We start from the raw sequence: 20,456 nt of genomic DNA, 5'->3' as shown, positions 1-20,456 counted from the left end.
ATATTGTCAAATTATTTTTGTAGTCAGCCTTAAAACCGAATGTATTTTGTAATTTTATAATTGATATTTGTAAGAAGTGCTCTGACAGAGAGGTTGGTTTTTTTTATTTGATATGTGTTCCTTTAAAAAGGTTTTACCAAATTTTGTTATTTATTTGAGCATTTTATAGACGTCTCTTTAGTGTAACGGTTTATTTTTTTAACACAGAGAATTAGTAAGCTAAGTCAATTAGTATCACTATCAGGTTAACTTTGATAAGACACTGCAGCCAGCAACGAGTGATTACGTATATCTGTCCGTGACTGAACTACTAAATTCCTCACAGAGTGTGTTACATAAAGTCACAGAAATACATATAAGGCATCATTTATCTTACAGACACTTAAGTTGATAAATCACAATACATTCTATTTATGTTTTCAGACCAGCTAATTATGACCCACTGCTACCCATTCAAAATCACTTTGAATATTCATATTGAATAACCCAAGGGGGCTAATCCATGTTATGTTAATTTAGGAAGTTAAAACTTATTAATGTTTCAACTGTATTTACACGAATAACCGAAGTGCAGTGGCCAGAGAATCTGAATGACATGTTGAGCTTTGTCATAGAGGGCATGTTGAGTTTACAAGGAGCTTACCCATTCCTTTTCTTAAGGTACCCCAAGCTTTTACGTATTTACAAATTTCTACGTACTGCAGATTTATACGGCGTATGCAAAAATGTCTTATTGTGGAGTTCCAGATTCATTTGTGTAAAAGGACCAGATGCATGTACAGACAAAGTTTTATTTTATTTTCATCAAAACACAGAGGATAAACACAAATAAATATGACTGTAAAACATTATCAGTACAACCAGTGTGCCTTTTTTTTTTATCCCCAGAATGTTTCAAAATTTGGTTATTTCTAAGGTCTGCAGCAAATCACTAGACAAATCTCGGATTTGTAGAAAATGTGTGAAAGACAACCATATCAACCATTATTTATGGTTAAAATAAGTGAACACTGCACTTATTGTGAACAAAATATTAAAAAAAAGCTTCACAGGTCACCAATACATACAGTAACACATATAATACCAACCATTTTCAAGAATATCAAAAACAAAGGATATCAAGAGACATGTAGTGCATGGCCCATAAGACTGTGCAATTACTGTTTCCAACTTGTCTACTTGTAAATTTGCATTAACATTAATATAACACAAATATGAATATAACACAAGTCAAGTTGTTCATTATTATAACATAAGATAATGCTTTGTGCTCGAATGCAGGTTTTCCCAATCCTGCTTCTAATTCAACTCGTCACCTAATTCTCAAGCTCCTGATTAGCCGAAGCAGTCGTGTTCCGGGGGGGAAAAACAAAAATCCATTTTGTGGGCATTCAGGAAAAGGACTGAAGAAGCAAAGCAGTGTGTTCTCAACACAATGACATTAAATCTTTATCATCAAAGCACTGTGCATTTGCAATAAATGATATAATCTGGTCTGTTCTGTGCGTTTCAGTTTAAGATTTAACATCATCTTTTCACCTTCAGTGTCATATTTGTGTTTTTTCATGTTGAATCAAATAATCATTTATATCACTATATTATTGATAAGTACTCAATGACATTTAATAGAAAATGAAAATAAATAATGATAACCATAATATATATGATGATGAAAATAGCACAATATAGTCCATTTTAGGATCAGTTCCCCCAGGTAAACACTTAGGACATGTGGTTGAGTAGAGAGGCTTCTTCTGAGGGTGCCAAGACTTCCTCTGTGACTTCATGGGGCCTGTGACTTAAATAAGACAAAAGAGAATAAATTTGCGCGTTCTCACCTCCAAGGTCTTGAATCTAAAAAAAAAATCTGAAATATGCATCATCCATAAGAGATTTACCAGTTTTTCTTTATTTCCTCTGAAAAGGAAGATACTCCTTGCACAATAGCCTGAGGAGAACAAAGTTAGTTAGAGGTCTTAGCTCAGTTTCATTACTATTGCAACCATGATGCGGCAAGGCTGTAGAGCTGACTGATTCATGTTATAATTGACTCTCTGGAGTGAATATTCTGTAAGTGAATGTCTTGAGTGAATATTCAAATCAATTGTATAATCAACAATGAGTCCAGTCTCTGAGGAGGAATACAATGCTCTTTTTTTATGACAGATGAAATAAAATGAAAAATATTCTGATTTTGTTATTCTGAGTTTGTTTGCTTGTACAACAAACAGCTAAGCTCAGTCTTTTAAAATAATTTTCAAGTAGATTTTTCAAACAGATTATTTTCTAATAGATTTTTTTTTTTTTTACATGTGCATTAGCCAGCATGAGAAATACTGCGGAGGTGGAGGATCTCATTCTTTCTTACTTACAGCAAGAAAGGAAAAAGCTCCCTGGACTCCCGCAGCCCATTCAAAACCCAGCCTCTGTGTAGTATACCCACCAACTATGGGCCCAAAGAAAGTCCTTATTCACACACAAAAAAAGAGACACAAACCATAAGAAAAGGTCAAAAACTGCCAATGCTGTGTAACTATATTGTTGAAAACTATGAAGAATTGAGGGTATAAAAAAAAAACAACACACATACCCTGCAGACCACACTGCAGTATATAATCCTGATACCAAACCGAGAGTGCTTAGGTTTTCTTCATATCCATATTCACTACATCATAAAAAAAACCATTTTGTTTGTAATAAACTGTGGTAAGACAAAACAGTAACAGCAACAAAGTCACAGTGTAACCAGGCACAATGAGATATTATGAGTATGTGAGTGTGTGTAGTGAAGTGCATATAATGTGTGTGTCGTGGTGTTACATCTTACTATGCATAGGTGAGCATCTCAGCAAATGTGGGGACAAGAGTCACAGCTAAAGAAAGCGCAATGAGGATCAGCATGACGACAGCAAGCCACAGCTGACTAAACCAAAAAAAAAAAAAGGAAACAAATTTTATCTTTAAAAAAGACAAATAAACAAACAAAACTGTTTTTTGCTTGTTTGTTTTGCTGTTTTGTTTTTTACATTTTGACAAAAAAAAAACAAAAACAAAAACAAAAACACACTCCCACCTTTCAATATGAAAAATTGGAAGGGGACCAAGAAAACAAAAGCCAATTGTCGCTGCAACTCCACCGAGAAACATCATCCACTTCCTTGAAAACTGCAGTGAGAACAGAACTGATTGGTGTTATACTTGACCATAAACTGAGATCATAATGACATGGTCTGGAAGGTTTCAAGCTGGTCTTGCTGAACTGGAGCACTGATCAAACTCATCACATACTAAAGTAAAAGAGATCAGCATCCATGACCACACTTAGAAATGAAGAGCTTTTTTGGACCAAAGGTGTGTAACGTGTGTGGGTCTATAGACGACCAAGGTGCTGAGAGAACCCAGCTTCAGCTCAGGAAACAAATAATAGACTCAATTCAATGTTCAAACAACATGTAACTTTACATGGTACAAATAATTAAAAAATACATTTTCAGACAGCCTTCTAGCACTCAACTTCTCTCTTCTTTCCTCCTCCTAAGTCCTGTGCACCATGCAATATTGTTTTCTGGGCCAATCAAATAACTTTTTACAACCAATGCTGATGTCAAATTAAAATGCTGACAGATGTATTAGTGCTAGGCACTAACCAAGTCGACAAGAAAGGCTTTACATTATAAAAGTCTTTCTATGTTGCAAGTAAACTGAATGAAACAATACTGAAACTACTGATGCTCTTCAAACACATGTGAACTGAAATTGTACAGTAAATAGGTCGCTCAAGACATGAACTTGGCATTTTTCAAAATCATATTTGAGTTTGGATACTCACTGGATATTTATCACTGATTATACCCAATGCCGGTGATGTTAATCCATAGGGTAAAGACATCCCAAGCATTAGAAACCCCACAGTTCCTGGACTTATGCCAAACTATTCACAGATAAGTACAAAGAGAGCAGAGATTAGGGTGTCATACATTCTTTTGAATGCTGAAAACTGCAGAACACATGAAAAGCGTAAAACACAAACATGATTTGTAATGTGCCGAAGCCTTACAGTTTTACTTAACACCATTTAGTTAGTTTAGCATTTCTTTCACACTTAACACATGTTTCACATGTTACATGGAACCTTCTGGGTTCCGCTGAAGGTTCCAGCACTTGTTACTTAATTACCCACCATCTAGCTTTCATAAATAGTCTGTCTGTGGTAAATAAAGACAGAGGCTATGTGTACTTAGCACTGTACTAATGTAGTATATTGGGGGATTTGTACTTTGACCAGGTACAAACATTTTTTTTACAACCTTCACTTTATACATCTGGCAAGAAATTTTGTAATTATTACATTACTCCTGATTTTGTACTAACTCATGTTCCTTGTTACATCGGGACACTACTTTGATACGTGACAGAAAAGCTTTGATACCCGACAGAAGGCATGCCACAACACTACAGTCTACTTCCAGCTATTTGATCCCTCTATCCACCAAACTGATGTGAATGAACAGTAGTTAATAGATCTGCATCACAGATGCAATTACAGTGTGCATTTGCCGACACTGACTTGCCCAGGTATGCGTTCAGCACCTGTTACAGCTTTTGACAAATCTCAAGCAGCTCTCAATCAGCAGAGACTTTGGAATGACGGAGGGCAAAAAGGCTACAACTTCAAATGCTTCTACCCAAAAAGAGACCCTCTGTGACTTTGCTTATATTTACCCTCTTTGAAACACAAAATGACTCATAAAATATAGTTGCGGAGTTTCTTGTTGCCACTTTCAGTGTTGCTGAGATTCCATTGAAGCAATCATATGAAAACAAACGGGACTTTCGGGAATTAGCTGTATGTGTCAGGCTGTTTCAAAATGATCTGTTTTGCCACAGATAGTTTATAACTTGTACTTTCAATACTTGAGCACATTAAAAAACTGGTACCTTAAGACTTTGACTCATGTTTTTAGGAATAGCTAAAATAAACTTTTACTGGAATCCATATAAACATTGGCAATGTAAATGTTTGTGCAACAAAAGAACTGCTTTCATGTACAGTACAGAAACGTAATATTTCAACAATATGTCTTCTTTACCTTGTCAATGGTAAATATGGACAGTGTTGCATCCAGAAAGCCAATTCCTGAGCTGAGCATGAACACCACAAAGCTGACAGAAAGGATTTTGATTCGGGTGCATAGCCTGAGGTAAGAGCCATGTGAGACATCCGCATCTGAGAACACATATATGGATGCCTGTTAAAACAGCTACAGGACACAGCAGTTGGAAATAATTCCTGCAAAGGCAAACAATGTCACCTGCTCATCAGTGTCACGTTTCAAGGGAGAAAAACACAGGAAACAGTTAAATGGAAAGTTTTATTTCAAGTCACCGGCATTACTTCTCTTTGCTTTTAAAAACAAAGGAGAGATGAATAAACATTAAAACAAATAAAACAACATATATTGAACGATGAGGAAAAGTCATCGAAAAGATAAGAACGTAATTTCACACTTACTCAAAACTGGCAGAACATACATGTTGAGGGGGATTGTCAAAAACATTATACATCCTATAACCACAAACGTGATTTCATATCCGGCTGCCTGGTATAACCATCCACCTACTGGTGGCCCCAAAATAAGCCCGAGGCCTGTGCAGGCCTCCAGTATACCCTGGGAAAAGTGAAGATAAAGAAAAGAAATGGTCCACTAAAAAGATATATGAAGGTATATTTTATTATGGATATAGTTAACACATTTTTTTTAAACTTCACCTTTAGGAGCTAACAACATGATAATAAAAGTAGCAACATGATAACAACTGTAGATTCATCAGTAAGAATTGACTGTAAGATATGTTAGGGAAAGTATGAACATGTCTGTTTCTCTTAGACAACAGAGCAACATTATGTCCAAAGTATGCCTCTCGGGGTGTGCCATGACCAAAATATATCTGTTGTTGGCAAATAATTGTATTATGCCTCCTAAATGCCATGGCTTCTCTAACAGACAAGGGATGACTGAAACTCACCATAACAGTAGCTATGTTGTTGGGGAAAACTTTTGCCGCAATGGCCATGACGGCTGTGAGTGCACCACTAAAACCAACGGCATTTATTGAGCGTGTAACAAAACAGAGCGCTATGTACGTCGTTCCTGCAGGAGCCCTGTCGAGAATGCTGCAAAAGAAAAGAAAAACAGATGTAGATGCTTGAGTGCTGAGAAAAACACGAACTGGTTTCATTATAATTAGGGCATTTTAGGAGGAAACTGTCCTAAACTTAGCACAATAGCGCGACAAGAGTTCGATATAATCACCAAAGTAATGATAAATTATAGGAATGAAGTCTAAACATATTTTTATAGTGAACCTATTCAAATTCTCATTTTCTATCTATCACACATTTAAAAAAAAAAAAAAACATTCTGAACAAAACCAAAAATTCTGCATTTGAAAGGCATACCAAAAAAAAAAAAAGCTTCATCTCCTACTGAGGACAACCAGACAATTAAGGCCAAAATTTAAAACTCACCCAAAGAGTATTGTACATCCAGTTGATATAAACAGTCCTGCAACTATAAGAAATTTGGCTCCAATGTGTGCAATCTATTAAACGAGAGAAATAAAAAAGATTGTTACAAGCTAAATAGTTGATGTGAGTATTATGACAGAACATAATTCAAAATGGGAATAACTTACATATTTACCCAGTATCACTGACCCCACCAAAGTGAAGAAGGCAAAGGATCCGAATATGAGACCTATTACAGTTTGACTGACCCCTTTTTTCTCAGCCTTTGTTGGAAAAAATTTAGAAAAAGCCAAATTAAAGGATTTTCAGGAACACACTAAATGTACACAACTGGTCACAGTGCAGATGTAAATCATGCCCTCCTTATCTAGAAGACAAATACTCCAAGAGCCTAACAAAAAATACTGTGATTCACATGCATTGTTTTTGTCATCCTTTGAATGGTTTAAGTACAGAATAAACCATGGGAAATGTCTGTGCGCAGTTCTGAAGAGGTTAGCTGAATGAAGTATCCTCTAACTTTACATGTACTCCGACTGACCACAATACTCAACATCAACAGTGCTTCCCAAATGAATAAATTACGACACACTTTCCACCAATTAATAGCACTTAAACTGTGTAACTTTTTTCTCCGTGATTTTCCCCTTTATGATGCACACGACACATGTTCTACCATGGATGGATCCGACAGAACAAGGACAAGTCTCATGTCAATGTCTGATTCAACAACAAACTTTATATTAATACAGAGAAGCAAAAAGATGTTACTGACTAGTTACCTCTTTCGGAAAAAATGGGCCCAGAACGGAATAGCATAAACCTGAGCTGACGTAAGTACATGACATTGCAAGGATCGTCACTATCTGCTGCCGAGACATCTTGGTGAAAGACACTGGCCCCTCCTGTGGGGTACATTCTGCAAATTTACAGTCATAAGTATTAAGCGCACAGAAAGGCAGCTAAAAAACAACAATTGGTTAAACAATTGGTTCATCCCAGCAGAGTTACTTCGCATATATCAAATATGTGATGATGAATTTGGAATCTCAAAAATAAATAGTACTTATAAGAGAACTATCTCCGAAGTTAAAGCTTACTATGCAAGGAGATAATTTTTTCCACTGAGAGTAGTATTTTTCTGACGCTTAACACAGTGTTATTAATGGTCACTTTGTCATGTAATTATTCTATACTAACACAAACAATTTATTTGCCTGTTAAATTCTAAATGGATTGACAGTGTATGTGCAGAAAGTTATTTTAAACCAAGACAGCTGTCTGTCGTGCTTCACAAACCTGTTTCTTCGACGTCGTCAGTGCCCATATTGTTCCAACCGCGTAACAACTTCACTGTAGATTTGCCCAAGTCAAACTCGAAATGATAGACTAGTCTGCTGTACCAGTTAAGAGCACCGCTACGAGCGGTGGTAGGCAACGAGGAAGCATGTTGAAATCGAAGTTTCTAATTACCAGTAGTGACATCACACAGAAGACACACGAAAGCCCCTTGGCTGCATGTTAAATATTACGCAGTAAACATGCAACAACAACAAAAAAAACAGGATTAACCCAGAAGTATCGCTCCCAAGTCAGTAAATCAAACAAATTTGAACTGACGATATTTTATTCTTTTCATCTACAGATATACTACGCAGATTCGTAGTAATACTGGAGCAACATTTTTTTAGGTGAGACGTTATGCCCATCATGTTTTGCTGTACAACACAATAGTAAAGCAATACCACGGTATAAGCCTCACTACCCACACAGTTAAAACTGAGCCAGAATATACCATTGTAACAAAAATGAACTTCTGCAATAGTAAATAACCAAAGATAGCACACCACAAATATAATAAGAGCACAGAAACCTTACCATGACCTGTTAAAGGTAGGGTGTACAGTACAAAGTATATCAAACTAAAGAAATGCAAACGAGCTAAAAAAAAAAAAAAAAATTAGGACAAAAAGTAAACATAATCAATATGTATAGATACAGATTTGCTAATGGGAAATGTCTGCAAACAAATTCACACCTTTACTCTTTCCAGTAACTAATTACTAACATTCAGAAGAGAACCGAGGATCAATACAGTCAAATAAGAATAGATATACTGTGTATTTCTGTATATATTTTACTATAAAATTATGAAGCAACACATTACAAACCAAAAGGCATTATTTAAATTCAATTAAGGAATGAGACTCAACAGTCTTATCCCTCATCATAGCAGGTCCTTGAGATTTTCATGCATTCCTCACTCTTTTCATTTAGCTCTATATATCATAAAACTGCCATAAATTACAAAGAGGAATAATTACTGAGATAAATATTAATCTTGTCTGTAAAATGCTTAAAATGATTTGAAGTTTTATCTTGATGATCACAGTATTTTTAACATTTTGATGCTAAAGAGTGCCAGGGAAATTTGTCATATTATGTCATTAGGGTAATCAAAATAACTTTATAATATAATTTAATAATTACACAATTTCAAGCAATTACAGAATTCACCTATTAATTATGTAGTACTACATAATTACATAATCACATAACTACATCATTCACCCATAATTTTTTAAATCTCTGATTGATTCTATGTAAAGAATGCAATGATTGTGATAATTTAGTAATGGTTATGAATGCAGAAGTTTCCCAATTCCCATAAACTAATATATGGATGTTATTTAACAGTAAAACAGAAAATCTATGTCAAAGTAAACGATTATGATTAAGAAAATGTTGGATGTGCATGTGTCTACGCTATCACTTCACAGAAGTGAGATACAATATGAAAACCTTCAAAGTAAAGTTATTTGCATGCCATATTTGCATAGAGCAAAAAAGCATTATAAGTGATGATCAGTTAGTATGCAAAACCTGAAGATTCAATATCAAAGGTAGATAACAACTTTCAGTGATGATCAGATTGATTTAATTGAATATTTGCTAACCATACATGCAGTTGGTTATTGATTTGCATTTAACAATACGGTGTGAAACAAAAACTGACGCTGTATATGAGAGATACTGTTTTTTTGTTGCTGTTGTTTTTTCCTTAAAATGAATTAAAAATAAAATCTATTGGGTCAAGCAAAATATTTGTGTTCCTTTTTTTTAAATTCAAATCCTTTCTATTTCTAATTTCAAATACAAGAAAAGTTTTAAGGAGCTGGCATTGCTTTATCAGTATTTCCCCCAGAAGTTATACGTGATATTTTAGCATATAATGCATTATATTAATAAATTCTATTTTTTTAGCTCCTCTGCATGAATAATCAATGACTCTCTAGGCTGCTAGATAAGCAAATAACTTCTCATAACTATCACTGAATTCTTGCACAACATAAAAAGCACCATATTTATGGCATAGCAGAGCATCACACGCTATTTTGTCACAATGTACAATGCACAAAAAAAGTGACCGTCGTGAAGCTATTTCGCGTAAAATGGCCCATCTCCTATTTAAGCCTTTGAGTGACATTGGCCAAGGCAACTGCAAATGCTTGCACAGCTGAGAATGGATACTGGAAATCCAGGATATACGCATTGCCATCAATTCTGCCAAACTGCATTACCTAAAAATGAGAGACAAAATATCACATTAACATTAGAACAGCCATTTTACTGCCTTAAAATGATATAAAGCCTTGTAATTCTGAAGTAAATTTTGAGTAAGTTTGTATCAAATTTTAATTATGTTCTTATAAAATAACAGCTGTATATCACACTAAAATGAAACCCTCACTTGTCTTCCATCCAGCTCAATCTGGAAGTTTTTAGCAGATTCCTGTGTCACTCGCCCACCAAAGTCTAGCTGGTATACCTGGGTGGCCTCATTCCACAGTGGCTGCTTGTTAGCCATGACATAGACAAAGCCCTGGCTGCCCAGGGCATGATCTTCTCTCTCATTGGCTTTACGGCACTTGATCTCCTCTAGTTCATTTGCTGTTCTCATGCTGCGCTTGCTCTTCCAGCCTTTCTTGCTGCTCTGGCTTTGGTTCATCAGCTCATCACCACTGATGAACAGTTCAGGCTCACTCTCTGAGCTGTCCTGAAACTCATTTGTCCTGCTCAGCTTCTTGGCTTTGTTCAATTGCTCCTTCTGTCCTTTGGGCTTTTTCTTTTCTCTGCCACCGAGTCTTGGGCTAGAGATGAGAGAATTGAAGTCAGAGAGTGCACGAGCTTCCTTTCTCGACTTGCCCTCAGAAACAGTAGACATGCTGGCTTCCTCTGTCCTGCTGTCCAGACTTTTGCGGCCCTTTTTGCCAAACCTGTCTGACTCTTGTGGTACTGGACTCTCATTGAGGGAGGACTGTTCCTGAAAGCTCTCCCCTGACTCAGCAAGAACCTCTGGGGTGTTTTGATGGCTCAGGAGTTCTGCTGGTGGAGGTGGAGGTGGAGGAGGGAGAGGTGGAGGAGGTGGAGGGGGAGGAGGTGGAGGTGGTGGAGAAAGGATTGGCTTCTCCATGATCTGGTGGGACTTACTGGGCAAGGTACCTGTTGGATCTTGCATAGGGGGACAAGGATTATAAGTGCTCCAAGGATGCAAGGCCATCGGATGTAACTGAAGGTTGGTACAGGAGCCGCCTGGGTACATCGGTGGGAGTGGACAGCACGCCAAGTTTGTAAGATTAGTTGGATAACCAGGAGGCAAGACTAGAGTGGGTTCCTGTTGGGAGAATGGAACAGAAGTCACCATGTCATTGGGAGTACATGGCTGTGGGGGATTTTGTAGGGACTGAAGTTGTTGTCCACTATGCCCCATGCCAGGAGGAAATGGTGACAAAGAGATCTGGTAGCTCGATGGGAAGGTCACTGCACTAGGACTGGAGGGTGGTTTTGCCGAAAGTACGAATGGTAACTGTGTCATGTCCAAGTGCTGGGCTTGGCTAAGTATAAGAGGAGGTGGTTTGTGTGGTCCTGGGGGTCCGCTAAGAACATTTTGATCTTGAGGTATCCAGATCTGCTCAGTGGCAGCAGAATCCCACTGATAAGGAGGTGGGCGTTTGACTGTCATGCCAACTTCTCCAAGTGTTAAATGACGTACAGACTTTTCTAGATGGCACTGTTGGTTTAGTGTCTCATCTTCAGTGAAGGCAGAGTTGACATACACAGTCCGGTCCCTAGTATTCTCCACAGGACTGAGTAGATTGTAGGATGATTGAGAGGCTAAAGGTGACGCACTTTTGGAGTGTACAATAATGGTACTGTGCTGAGTTCCTTTGCCTGGGGGGAAATCTTGTCGAACTACAGTTCCTCCTGCAATGCCGCTACTACTACTACAACCACTTACACTTACACTGGTGCTGCTGCTATTGCTACTACATTGGGTACAAGTATACAAAGCTGTGGGAACCCTAGGTTGGTAAGAAAGTGCAAGAGCACTATTCATTTTTGATTTAGTTGGTAGAGTCCTCACTGAATCAACCACTTGAGAAACCTTAAGAGCAACATCCCTGCGGTCACGTCTCAGAGTTGCGTGGATCAAACTACTGTCAATTCTTTGGGGTGGACTCCTAACAACATTAATCTGATTGGCCGGGTCAGGATAGGGTGGTGGATCTCCACTGGGTATGGAGTATCGGGGCACTGAAAGACGACTGAGAGTTGCTGAGCTATATGGAAGCTGAACTTTCTTGGTCTCAGATGAGGTGATCTTCAGCGTGGCTGAACCACCAATACCCTGGACACCATAGGCATTTTGGTTTCGGATGAGTCGTCTCCGTGGCCGGCACACCTCCTCCACGTTCCCACTGCTGTCAAAAGTGGTGATTCTCTCGTAGCCCAGTGGAGTAGGATATTGAAGACCCAATGGGTGAAGAGAGAACTCATCTTTATTTAGACAAGGGTCTGTTGGCAGTGTATTGGCATTTTCATTGCTACCAATGAGACCTTGAGGAGCTGTTGAAGGTGCAGCTGCTGCAGAAACCACTGTCCCTGGGTATGGTGGTGGAGGGTTGACCTTCCTCATCTGCATCTCAAGAGTGGTATCACCTTCGATAAAGGACTGTGGTCTTGATGAAGGGGGTTTCAGAGTATGCACTTGCTCCCCTCTTTCTGGAACTGGCTCAGCATGGGCAAGGGATGTCACCAATTGGAGCTGATGCAGTGAGATAGGGGTATATCCTGATGGTGGCGGCGGCAAAGAAATCTGCATCTTTAGCTGCTGCTGCATCTGTTGGTGCTGCCTCTGCATCTGTTGATGTTGCTGCTGTATTTGCTGATGCTGCTGCTGCAACTGTTGCTGCTGTTGCCTCATCTCTTGAATCTGTTGACGAATTTGCTGCTGTTGTTGCTGCATTTGCTTTTGCTGCTGTTGCATTTGCTCATGCTGCAGCTGGAGTTGTTGATGCTGCTGTTGCATTTGCTGTTGATGCTGCTGTTGCATTTGCTGTTGATGCTGCTGTTGCAATTGCTGTTGATGGTGTTGTATTTGCTGTTGATGCTGTTGGATTTGTTGTTGAATCTGCTGCTGCTGCAGCTGCTGTTGGTGTTGCATTTGTTGTTGCACTTGTTGCTGGTGTTGCAGTTGCTGTTGCTGCATGTGTTGTTGATGCTGTTGCTGAGTTTGTTGGTGCTGTTGTAATTTCAAGTGCTGCTGCTGTGTTTGGATTTGCTGCTGATGTTTCGACTGTTGCGATTGATGATCTTGTTGTTGCTGCTGCTGTTGTTGATGTTGTTGTTGATGATGTTGTTGTTGTTGTTGTTGTTGTTGTTGTTGACGTTGCTGATGGGCTTGAAGTGGCAAGTGATGAGGTGGTGGAGGAAGAGTTCCGCTCAGAAGACTACCCATCTCTAACCCGCTGAAAATCACCTGTCCAGGATTCGAGTATCTTGCTGGCACGGTGTACTGCGCTGATACACTCTCTTGACTGTGCTCGGGGACTGTTACGTTAGCTGCCGCTGCTGCCACTGCTGCAGCTGCTGTGGCCGTGGGGTTGGTCAGGACATCAAGCTGAATATTCTGATTGGCTAAGAGGGACTGGACTAGCCCTATGCTTTGCGTGGGAGACATTGCTTGCGCAGGACTGTGGATGGGAGCAATGGGAATATTGACAGTGCAGGGAGGGTTGTCGCCTGACACTCCCGAGGGTCCCATCACTGGAAAATCAGACAGAGAAAGAGAGGAGAAAGCGCTGTAAGATTGGCGATGTGATACATCTATAAGCACCACTTTGTAAATTTCTGCAGTCCTGTATAGTACTATTTATATAATGACAGTTTTATGTATCTATTTTTCACACATAGCTTATATGTTTCTCTCAACTATGCTGCAGTATGAATGTAGGTTTTCCATTAAGAAAACACAGGCCAGAACTGCTATTAATACCTGATCGGGAAATCCATTGTGTTCTTACCTGGTAAATCATCCTCATCTTCACTAAATACATTGGGATTAAAGACTGGCAGGCTCATGAAATCCAGAGAAATTTTGCGCACCTCAGGCAGATAAATTGTCATCTGTCGTGGTTGTAGGTGAAGCAAACTAGTTTTATAGATAACTGCAAAAAAGTAGTTATATTACAAAACAAAGTGTTAAAAGATAGAAATTTTAAAAAAAAATGCACACCAAAGCATGATCAGTCAGATCCACTTGCAAAAATGAACTAAAAATGGTGTCAATATGTCAAAAATAATGAATGGTCACCATTGTTTCTCTTTATTGGAGAAGTAAGCAACACCTACAACTCTGTTGGTGTCAACTGTCAGTAAGCACCAACAAGGTGAAAAGGGAGGAAGACCATTCCAATACACCTACCCAATGTAAAATAGTGTGTTACCTTGGGTAGGTGCATTGTCTAACGTGGCAAGTGCCAAGTGCAAGACGGCTGGGATTTCAATCTTGAAGGCTTGATATATGATATATCTCTGGGCTGTGATATGGTACCCTAGATGTTGTATGCTGCTTGGGTGCACAATGAGCTGCACTTGTAATGTTTAACATGACAAATGTGAAAAAAACCTCCCATAGGTGGTGCATGTGTCTGTGATTCCTCAGGTGTGGCTACCAAGATCACCAAGATCCTTTTCCTACTCACTGCTCCATGATGGCCACCTGAAGTCAGGTGACTGTATTTGCCGATATTATCATCTAAAGAGCTCTCTCCTCACAACATCTTATGTTACTCTCCTATGCTAAGCAGTTGGCTTCATTTACAAGATAAATGAATGAAGTTTGTGCTAGGCTCACTCACCAGACTGATGTGGCCTGATCGAGGAGACTAACAGGAGTTAATGATTAGGCTCACCAAATTTGTGAGAAAATAGGGAAACTTAAAAAAAATCCTTTTAAAAGTCTGCTTACCTGCTCCCAAATTTGCTGGCAAAAAGGAGGCCAGTCCAACAATCTTAAATTTTGTTCCCCAAATATTGGAAGTGACTTGAGCTAGATAATTATGCTGCAACATAAAACCCAAAATAAGTTTACACAATATGATCATGTAAAGGAGTACCTGTTAACCTCAATGTAATGACGTATACAGTATGGCACAGTACCTCACTGATGCTGTCTATTGGAAACTCTCTTCGGGTGAGGCTTGGAGATCGAATCGGAGGCCTCTTCGTGGGTAGTCTTGGAGACCTGGACATTTCCTGAGATGCTTGGGCAAGCTTGGGTGATTTTCTTGACTCCATGTTGATTCTGTATGAGAAAATTACATTCTTGTAGAGCTACATATGTTATGAATTGTTTAGAAATCAACTGGTGGGAACAGTTCCAGTGTACCTTGGGAGTTTGGGTGATCTGTTTCCCCTGGAAAGTTTTGGTGACTTCTTTCCAACCCACTCATCACTCAGCTCAATATCACTGGAGTCAGAGCAGTTACAGCTGTCAGTCATGTAGGAGATCATACCATTCACACAGACCACATCTGAAATATAATATCAATACTTAGTTAGTTTTGATTAGTTATGAAAACAACTATGTCATATCCCGCAGAAACATTCCACGCTGAAAAAGAAACAGTTGTAAGGGTAGCCAACTGTGATCTGTGACCAACAGTAACACTACAAACAATTATATAGAATGCATGTTCAGCACAGATTGTGTCTGTCCCTTTACTTCCAAGAGCAACCTATAGAGTGAAATTTAGTTTACTGGGTTCAACTAAGGAAACTAAATGTTATGTAATTTAAAGTTACCCCCCTTTAATTATCTTACTGCAGCTGATAACTATCCAAATGTATACATTTTCCCATGCCAGCTATACCTGCTTTACTGTCCATTTTTGGGTCCATTATCACAAATTCAGGGCGTAGTTTGCTGATTCGTCTGCCTTTGAGAATGGGCACCAGGCCTCCAAGGTGTTCCAAATAAAGGGTGTAGCAGGGTCCTCCAGCCTCTGGGTTCTCCTCTGCACGCTTCATAGTACAATGCAGCCTCTCATTCCCCGCTGCTGGGTAGCTCACAAAGTCCCGAATATTATTGGGATCAGGAATGGGTGGCTAGTGATCCCCACAAAAAAGGAACAAGAGAGAGAATATTGTATTCCATTTTTCTGACAGGTTTAGCCATTTCTCTGTGCTTTTCAGGCTCCTGTACTACTTGGTAAACAGCCTACATGGCAAGAAAAGTTTTATTTGTACCTTGATAGTTGGGATGAATGCTGTCGTAACGTAAGAACAGAGGAGGGATGGCATGTTCAGTTTGCCAACATCCCTTTCCTCGCGTAGTGCACTTGCAATGCCCTGCTGGCACAGCAGCTGCAGACTGGCAACTCTGTGCTCTACACGGACCACGTACAGTGCTGGTCCACTGGCCAGAAACAGGCGGGAGTCCCTGTGACCCCAGCATATGGTGGTGATTGGCCGCTAAAACAAAACATCAAGGTCCTAAGTTCTTAGCTACGGTACAGCTATCATATATATGGTACAGTAGAATCAGTAGGCGATTTGTAGGGGGATATGGGGGGATGCCACCCCCCTTGTTAGCAAAATGACCAAAATACATCCCCCTTGTTAACCTGCCATCCCCCCTATATACTTTATAGTGTCAGTGATCATCTGGCCACCCCCTGTGTTGGCCATTGGGCCATACCCCTGTTACAAAATAACAAATCACCTACTGAGTATAATTATTCGATTTGGTGTTATTATACTCTGATCTGTGAGCGCAAAGAAGTTGCTGTGAAAGCTTACCTGGGCAGGTGTTTCTAAAGTGTATATATGTTCCCCTTGAACATTGTAAAACTTGACAAGGGCATTCCTCATTATTGAGGCACATGCTGAATCAGAGGGAAGGCCTTGTCTCTCCATTCCAGCCACAGCTAAGAGGTCTCCTTGAGAGCACCATTGCACTTCCACATCTGCACAGTAACAGCTTAATCTAATACACATTAATCCTCACATTGTGTAGGATGTGTGTGTGTGTTTGTGTGGAGAGGGCGTTTACAAATCTATATAAATAAATATAGAATATGTTAAAAATCATTACATATCACAGGTCTCCATTACAAATATATGGCTTTCAGATGACGACATTTCATTTTCAATAATAAGTTTCATGTGTGGTGGTTAATGTTTTACCTTTAAGTCCTGAGCGGATTATGTTGGGAGACAGGTCATCATAGTTGTTCATTAGACTTATGTCTCCAGATATGAAGCTGACCGTGAGAAGTGGTTTAAGATTGCGCACTGAGGAGACAAGACAGATGTTTAACTACCAATAATAATAAATTGGTTAAAAAAACACAATAGCGATACAGTTAACCTCCAGGGTTTGTTCTTTCGACCAGATACAGCATGTAAACAGTGTATTTGTATAATGTGTTTACATTGTAACAACTTCTCAGGAACTGCAGTTTACCTTGAGGCGGGGCATTGTCATCAGAGTCTGTATCACTTTCAGTGCTGTCCTCTACTAGGAAGTCTGGACAGTTCCAGGACATGTTTACAATGCCGTCTGACTCGTGGAGCAGGATGTGTGCAAGCATACGGCCATGGCAGTCCATCACAATCACCTGACCGTCTGCTGTTCCAAACAACACCTGAAGGTGTGAAGTAAAAACACACACACACACACACACGCACGCACGCGCACACACACACACACACACACACACACACAAACATACTTGTCATTTCCTTAGTGTTTGTCCTGACAATAGATAGTCAAGATGGCAAGATACCATTCCAATGGCAAGATACCATGCCAAGAGTCTCCAAAGGATTACTGTTATAGCAACAGGTTACCTGTTGGTCATCGGGGGTCCAGATGCCGCAAGTGATTTGGCTCTCCAGGTTAATTTCAGAGGACCAGTGTCTCTGACCGCTCACTGAGCCCACCAGGACAAAGCCATCTCGGTAAGCGATGAGGGCCTGAGTGCCGTCATGTGACCAGGTGAAATCACTTACCTAAAGCACAGATCATGATTCGTCCATTAGCACTTAAACAGTTAGCAATGACTTTCCTCAATGAAATAGTCTCCACATTTTTCTGAAGATGATGACTAGATAACAAATAGAAAATCACACTTCTTTCACATAAGGACAGTGGAAAAATTAGTTTGAGGCACAATCCTCCAATCCTAACCAATCTATTATTTAACACTCTACATTAATTAAAGAGTATGTCTTGTTTAATAATGCTTGTTGACATAAACAACACAGGTTATGACCAAGATATGAGAGCTTTACCTGAGCACCCCGGTCATTCACCAGTTCCACAGACCACCGACCCTCATACTGTATCCATACAAATATCCCCCCTTCCATGTCACATGTGGCCAGCTTTTGGAAGGGCTCATTCCAACGAACCAGCACAACCTGCAGAGACACAGCTTACAGCTCTCACAGTACCGCACCAATGGCGGCACCAAGGTTTCGTATTCATATATTTGTAAAATACAAGGATGGAAATGTCTACCTACATACAACACCCTATTCATTCAAAAAGAATAATGTATCAGGTCACAGTACAGCACATTTCTAACTCAGTGATCATGTAGAATTTCATGACTCATGACCGCATATACCACAAGGGGGCAGTTGATGAATGACAAAAACAGAACACCACATAAGCAGAGGGGCCTGGCATGTAATCCCCACCTCACTGTTGTGGCCTCTTAAATTGAAGTTAATCCTCTGTGGGGTGTTCCTGTCTCTCCTGCAGTGACTGGATGTAAAAGTCACCCCAACAACACCCCTCGCATTGCCAGTGGCTAGCCAGCCTTCCTCATAATAGCGCCTCCGACAAACCGGCTTTTCTTTCTCACTCTTAGGAACCCTCCCCTTCCATGACAGGCACAAGATGTTGGAATCACTGCAGAGGATGGGACCATGTTCCACGGCAGCCAACATCCCTACTGAGTGACCAGGCTATAGGGCAAGCACAGTGGGAGATGATATCAGTGCCTGTCAGTGTTTCTTATGTTTTCCTGGGATTATGATAGGCTATTGGATTCTGAAGTGCGAATGTTTACGGCACAAAAAAGTTGACTATACAAAAAAGTTCACTTTTAAAACATTTATGAATGTTGCACTGATTCTTAAATAAGCATATGAAGGATGACATTAACAGTGTTTGAAAAGGCAAATGACTGCGGTAATTCAGGTTTATATTTGTGTTCGGTTTTACACCTCGTTTATGTACAATGACATTTAATTCTTCAGCATGCGACTGGCAAAGAAAATGTATACTTGTAGAGGCTTCCATCATCATGCACATCTTTACTCACTTCTTCATAGATCCTGGACATTCTTAGAGAGATTTTCTTCTTTGAAGGATTGCGCCATTTTGTTAACACAAATAATATGCAGCACAGCCTGAGTGTTCTTGATTAGTTGAGGTGGGATGTAAGAATTTAAACTGACAGAATATCAGGCCATTATCTTGCAAGTTCAAATAATAAACTGTGCAATGTACCCAGTTTAAAAAAAAACGTGTTGACTACAACAGTTTTTGATAAGTTTATTTAATGTAGGCTTTCAAGGGAAAGCTCATGCCACAAAGTCCTCATAGTGTGAAACTAGTTTTCAACAACTTGATGTTGCTCAGCTGTGCGGCTCCTTAGTGCTGGAAAAAAGGGAAAAGCTCATGAATAATCAAGAAAAATATCATTTTAAAACGTTTAGAAATAAGCTATGTACAGTACACTGCATGATATAACTGAATGGCTGCTTAGTTACAGATCAGCCAGTTCCCATGGCAATCACAAATACTTCGTCTGCATGAAATCTCTTCGAGAGACATGCATCTCAGTGCTGTCTGCAAACCTTCTGAGTTGACGTTGGCGTGTTATTACGTCACAGGACGTTAAAAAAGACACAGCTAGTAAAACACCACTGATTTTAACCGGCATGAGATACATACGCATCAAAATAAAGAAAGAACGGAGAAAGAGGAGAGATAGACGTGCGTGTTTTTATCAAATAATTTCATTTATGGGCCATATGTTAAGAGGACGTGAGAAAGCCTATTCAACAGCCGTCATGGCAACAGCGATGCGATGATCACTGAATTACAATGAAGTCTGTTTTTCAATGTTTGCCTCAATTGATCTGCACGTTTCTATATTTAAGCAGCCTACCAACCGGCGTCTATTCTACCGATGAAGAACACAGAATTATTTAACGGCGTGAATTTATGATACTACTTGAACCGGTCAATTACAGCCCACTTAAGATTAATATAATAGCAGCCCTCATTGACACCCGATGCCAGATAGCGTTAATTGCGCAGGATTCGGTTTCAAGATATCTCCATCATTTTTTGGTCGCCTCCCATACTCATTCGTTGCTCATTCGTGGCTACCTATCCAGGAAATGTCTGACATCAAACCTTTCATTAGACATACTCGCAAAGATGACGGCTCGAACAAAAATTATTTGATGAAGAACGAATTGAATAGAATTCGTATGATATACAAGGTTAACACAGACAAACTCACCTCTACCAACTCCCGCTCGGTGCGCAGGAACGGTT

General features: G+C 39.6%; 2 protein-coding genes across 4 annotated transcripts; both read right to left on the bottom strand.

Annotated features, from left to right (window-relative positions):
• Positions 1–2,354: 2,354 nt before the first annotated feature.
• Positions 2,355–7,419, bottom strand: slc18b1 (solute carrier family 18 member B1). Its single transcript, XM_030788688.1, has 11 exons — positions 7,312–7,419; positions 6,697–6,792; positions 6,530–6,603; positions 6,028–6,175; positions 5,513–5,669; positions 5,091–5,227; positions 3,830–3,931; positions 3,074–3,165; positions 2,828–2,923; positions 2,591–2,665; positions 2,355–2,466 (listed from the first exon to the last, which is right to left on the bottom strand). The coding sequence occupies exons 1-11, from the start codon at positions 7,408–7,410 to the stop codon at positions 2,355–2,357; spliced, it is 1,188 nt and encodes a 395-aa protein (XP_030644548.1). The 5' UTR covers positions 7,411–7,419.
• Positions 7,420–9,993: 2,574 nt separating this feature from the next.
• On the bottom strand, positions 9,994–18,832 carry tulp4b (TUB like protein 4b). 3 transcript variants are annotated; one of them, XM_030779619.1, is made up of 16 exons: positions 18,581–18,832; positions 18,170–18,298; positions 17,726–17,887; positions 17,316–17,520; positions 17,060–17,167; positions 16,673–16,839; positions 16,121–16,345; positions 15,745–15,979; positions 15,261–15,405; positions 15,032–15,176; positions 14,841–14,934; positions 13,894–14,037; positions 13,259–13,636; positions 11,835–12,592; positions 10,281–11,747; positions 9,994–10,110 (listed from the first exon to the last, which is right to left on the bottom strand). In XM_030779619.1, the coding sequence occupies exons 1-16, from the start codon at positions 18,830–18,832 to the stop codon at positions 9,994–9,996; spliced, it is 4,731 nt and encodes a 1,576-aa protein (XP_030635479.1). The 3 variants fall into 3 exon arrangements, with proteins under 3 accessions (XP_030635479.1, XP_030635470.1, XP_030635462.1); XM_030779610.1 differs by having other exon boundaries at positions 11,835–12,685; positions 13,292–13,636; XM_030779602.1 differs by having other exon boundaries at positions 10,281–12,549; positions 13,174–13,636.
• Between the last annotated feature and the right edge of the window lie 1,624 nt (positions 18,833–20,456).

The sequence above is a fragment of the Chanos chanos genome, chromosome 1 (genome assembly GCF_902362185.1).
Source record: "Chanos chanos chromosome 1, fChaCha1.1, whole genome shotgun sequence".
NCBI classification, from domain to species: Eukaryota; Metazoa; Chordata; class Actinopteri; order Gonorynchiformes; family Chanidae; genus Chanos; species Chanos chanos.
Note: the sequence above shows the minus strand (reverse complement) of the source record. Positions and strands in the feature narration are given on the sequence as shown.

Excerpts from the sequence above, each read along its gene's own strand:
- tulp4b (XM_030779602.1), bottom strand. The coding sequence starts at position 18,832 with ATGTTGGCTGCCGTGGAACATGGTCCCATCCTCTGCAGTGATTCCAAC. Across the intron at positions 16,840-17,059 it reads AATCCGCTCAGGACTTAAAG|ATGTGGAAGTGCAATGGTGC; the intron begins GTAAAACATTAA and ends GTTACTGTGCAG. Across the intron at positions 12,550-13,173 it reads CAACAACAAGATCATCAATC|ACCACAGTCCTTTATCGAAG; the intron begins GCAACAGTCGAA and ends CCCTTCATCAAG.
- slc18b1 (XM_030788688.1), bottom strand. The coding sequence starts at position 7,410 with ATGTCTCGGCAGCAGATAGTGACGATCCTTGCAATGTCATGTACTTAC. Across the intron at positions 6,793-7,311 it reads GCCCATTTTTTCCGAAAGAG|GCTGAGAAAAAAGGGGTCAG; the intron begins GTAACTAGTCAG and ends TTTCCAACAAAG. Across the intron at positions 6,604-6,696 it reads CAGTGATACTGGGTAAATAT|ATTGCACACATTGGAGCCAA; the intron begins GTAAGTTATTCC and ends CTCGTTTAATAG.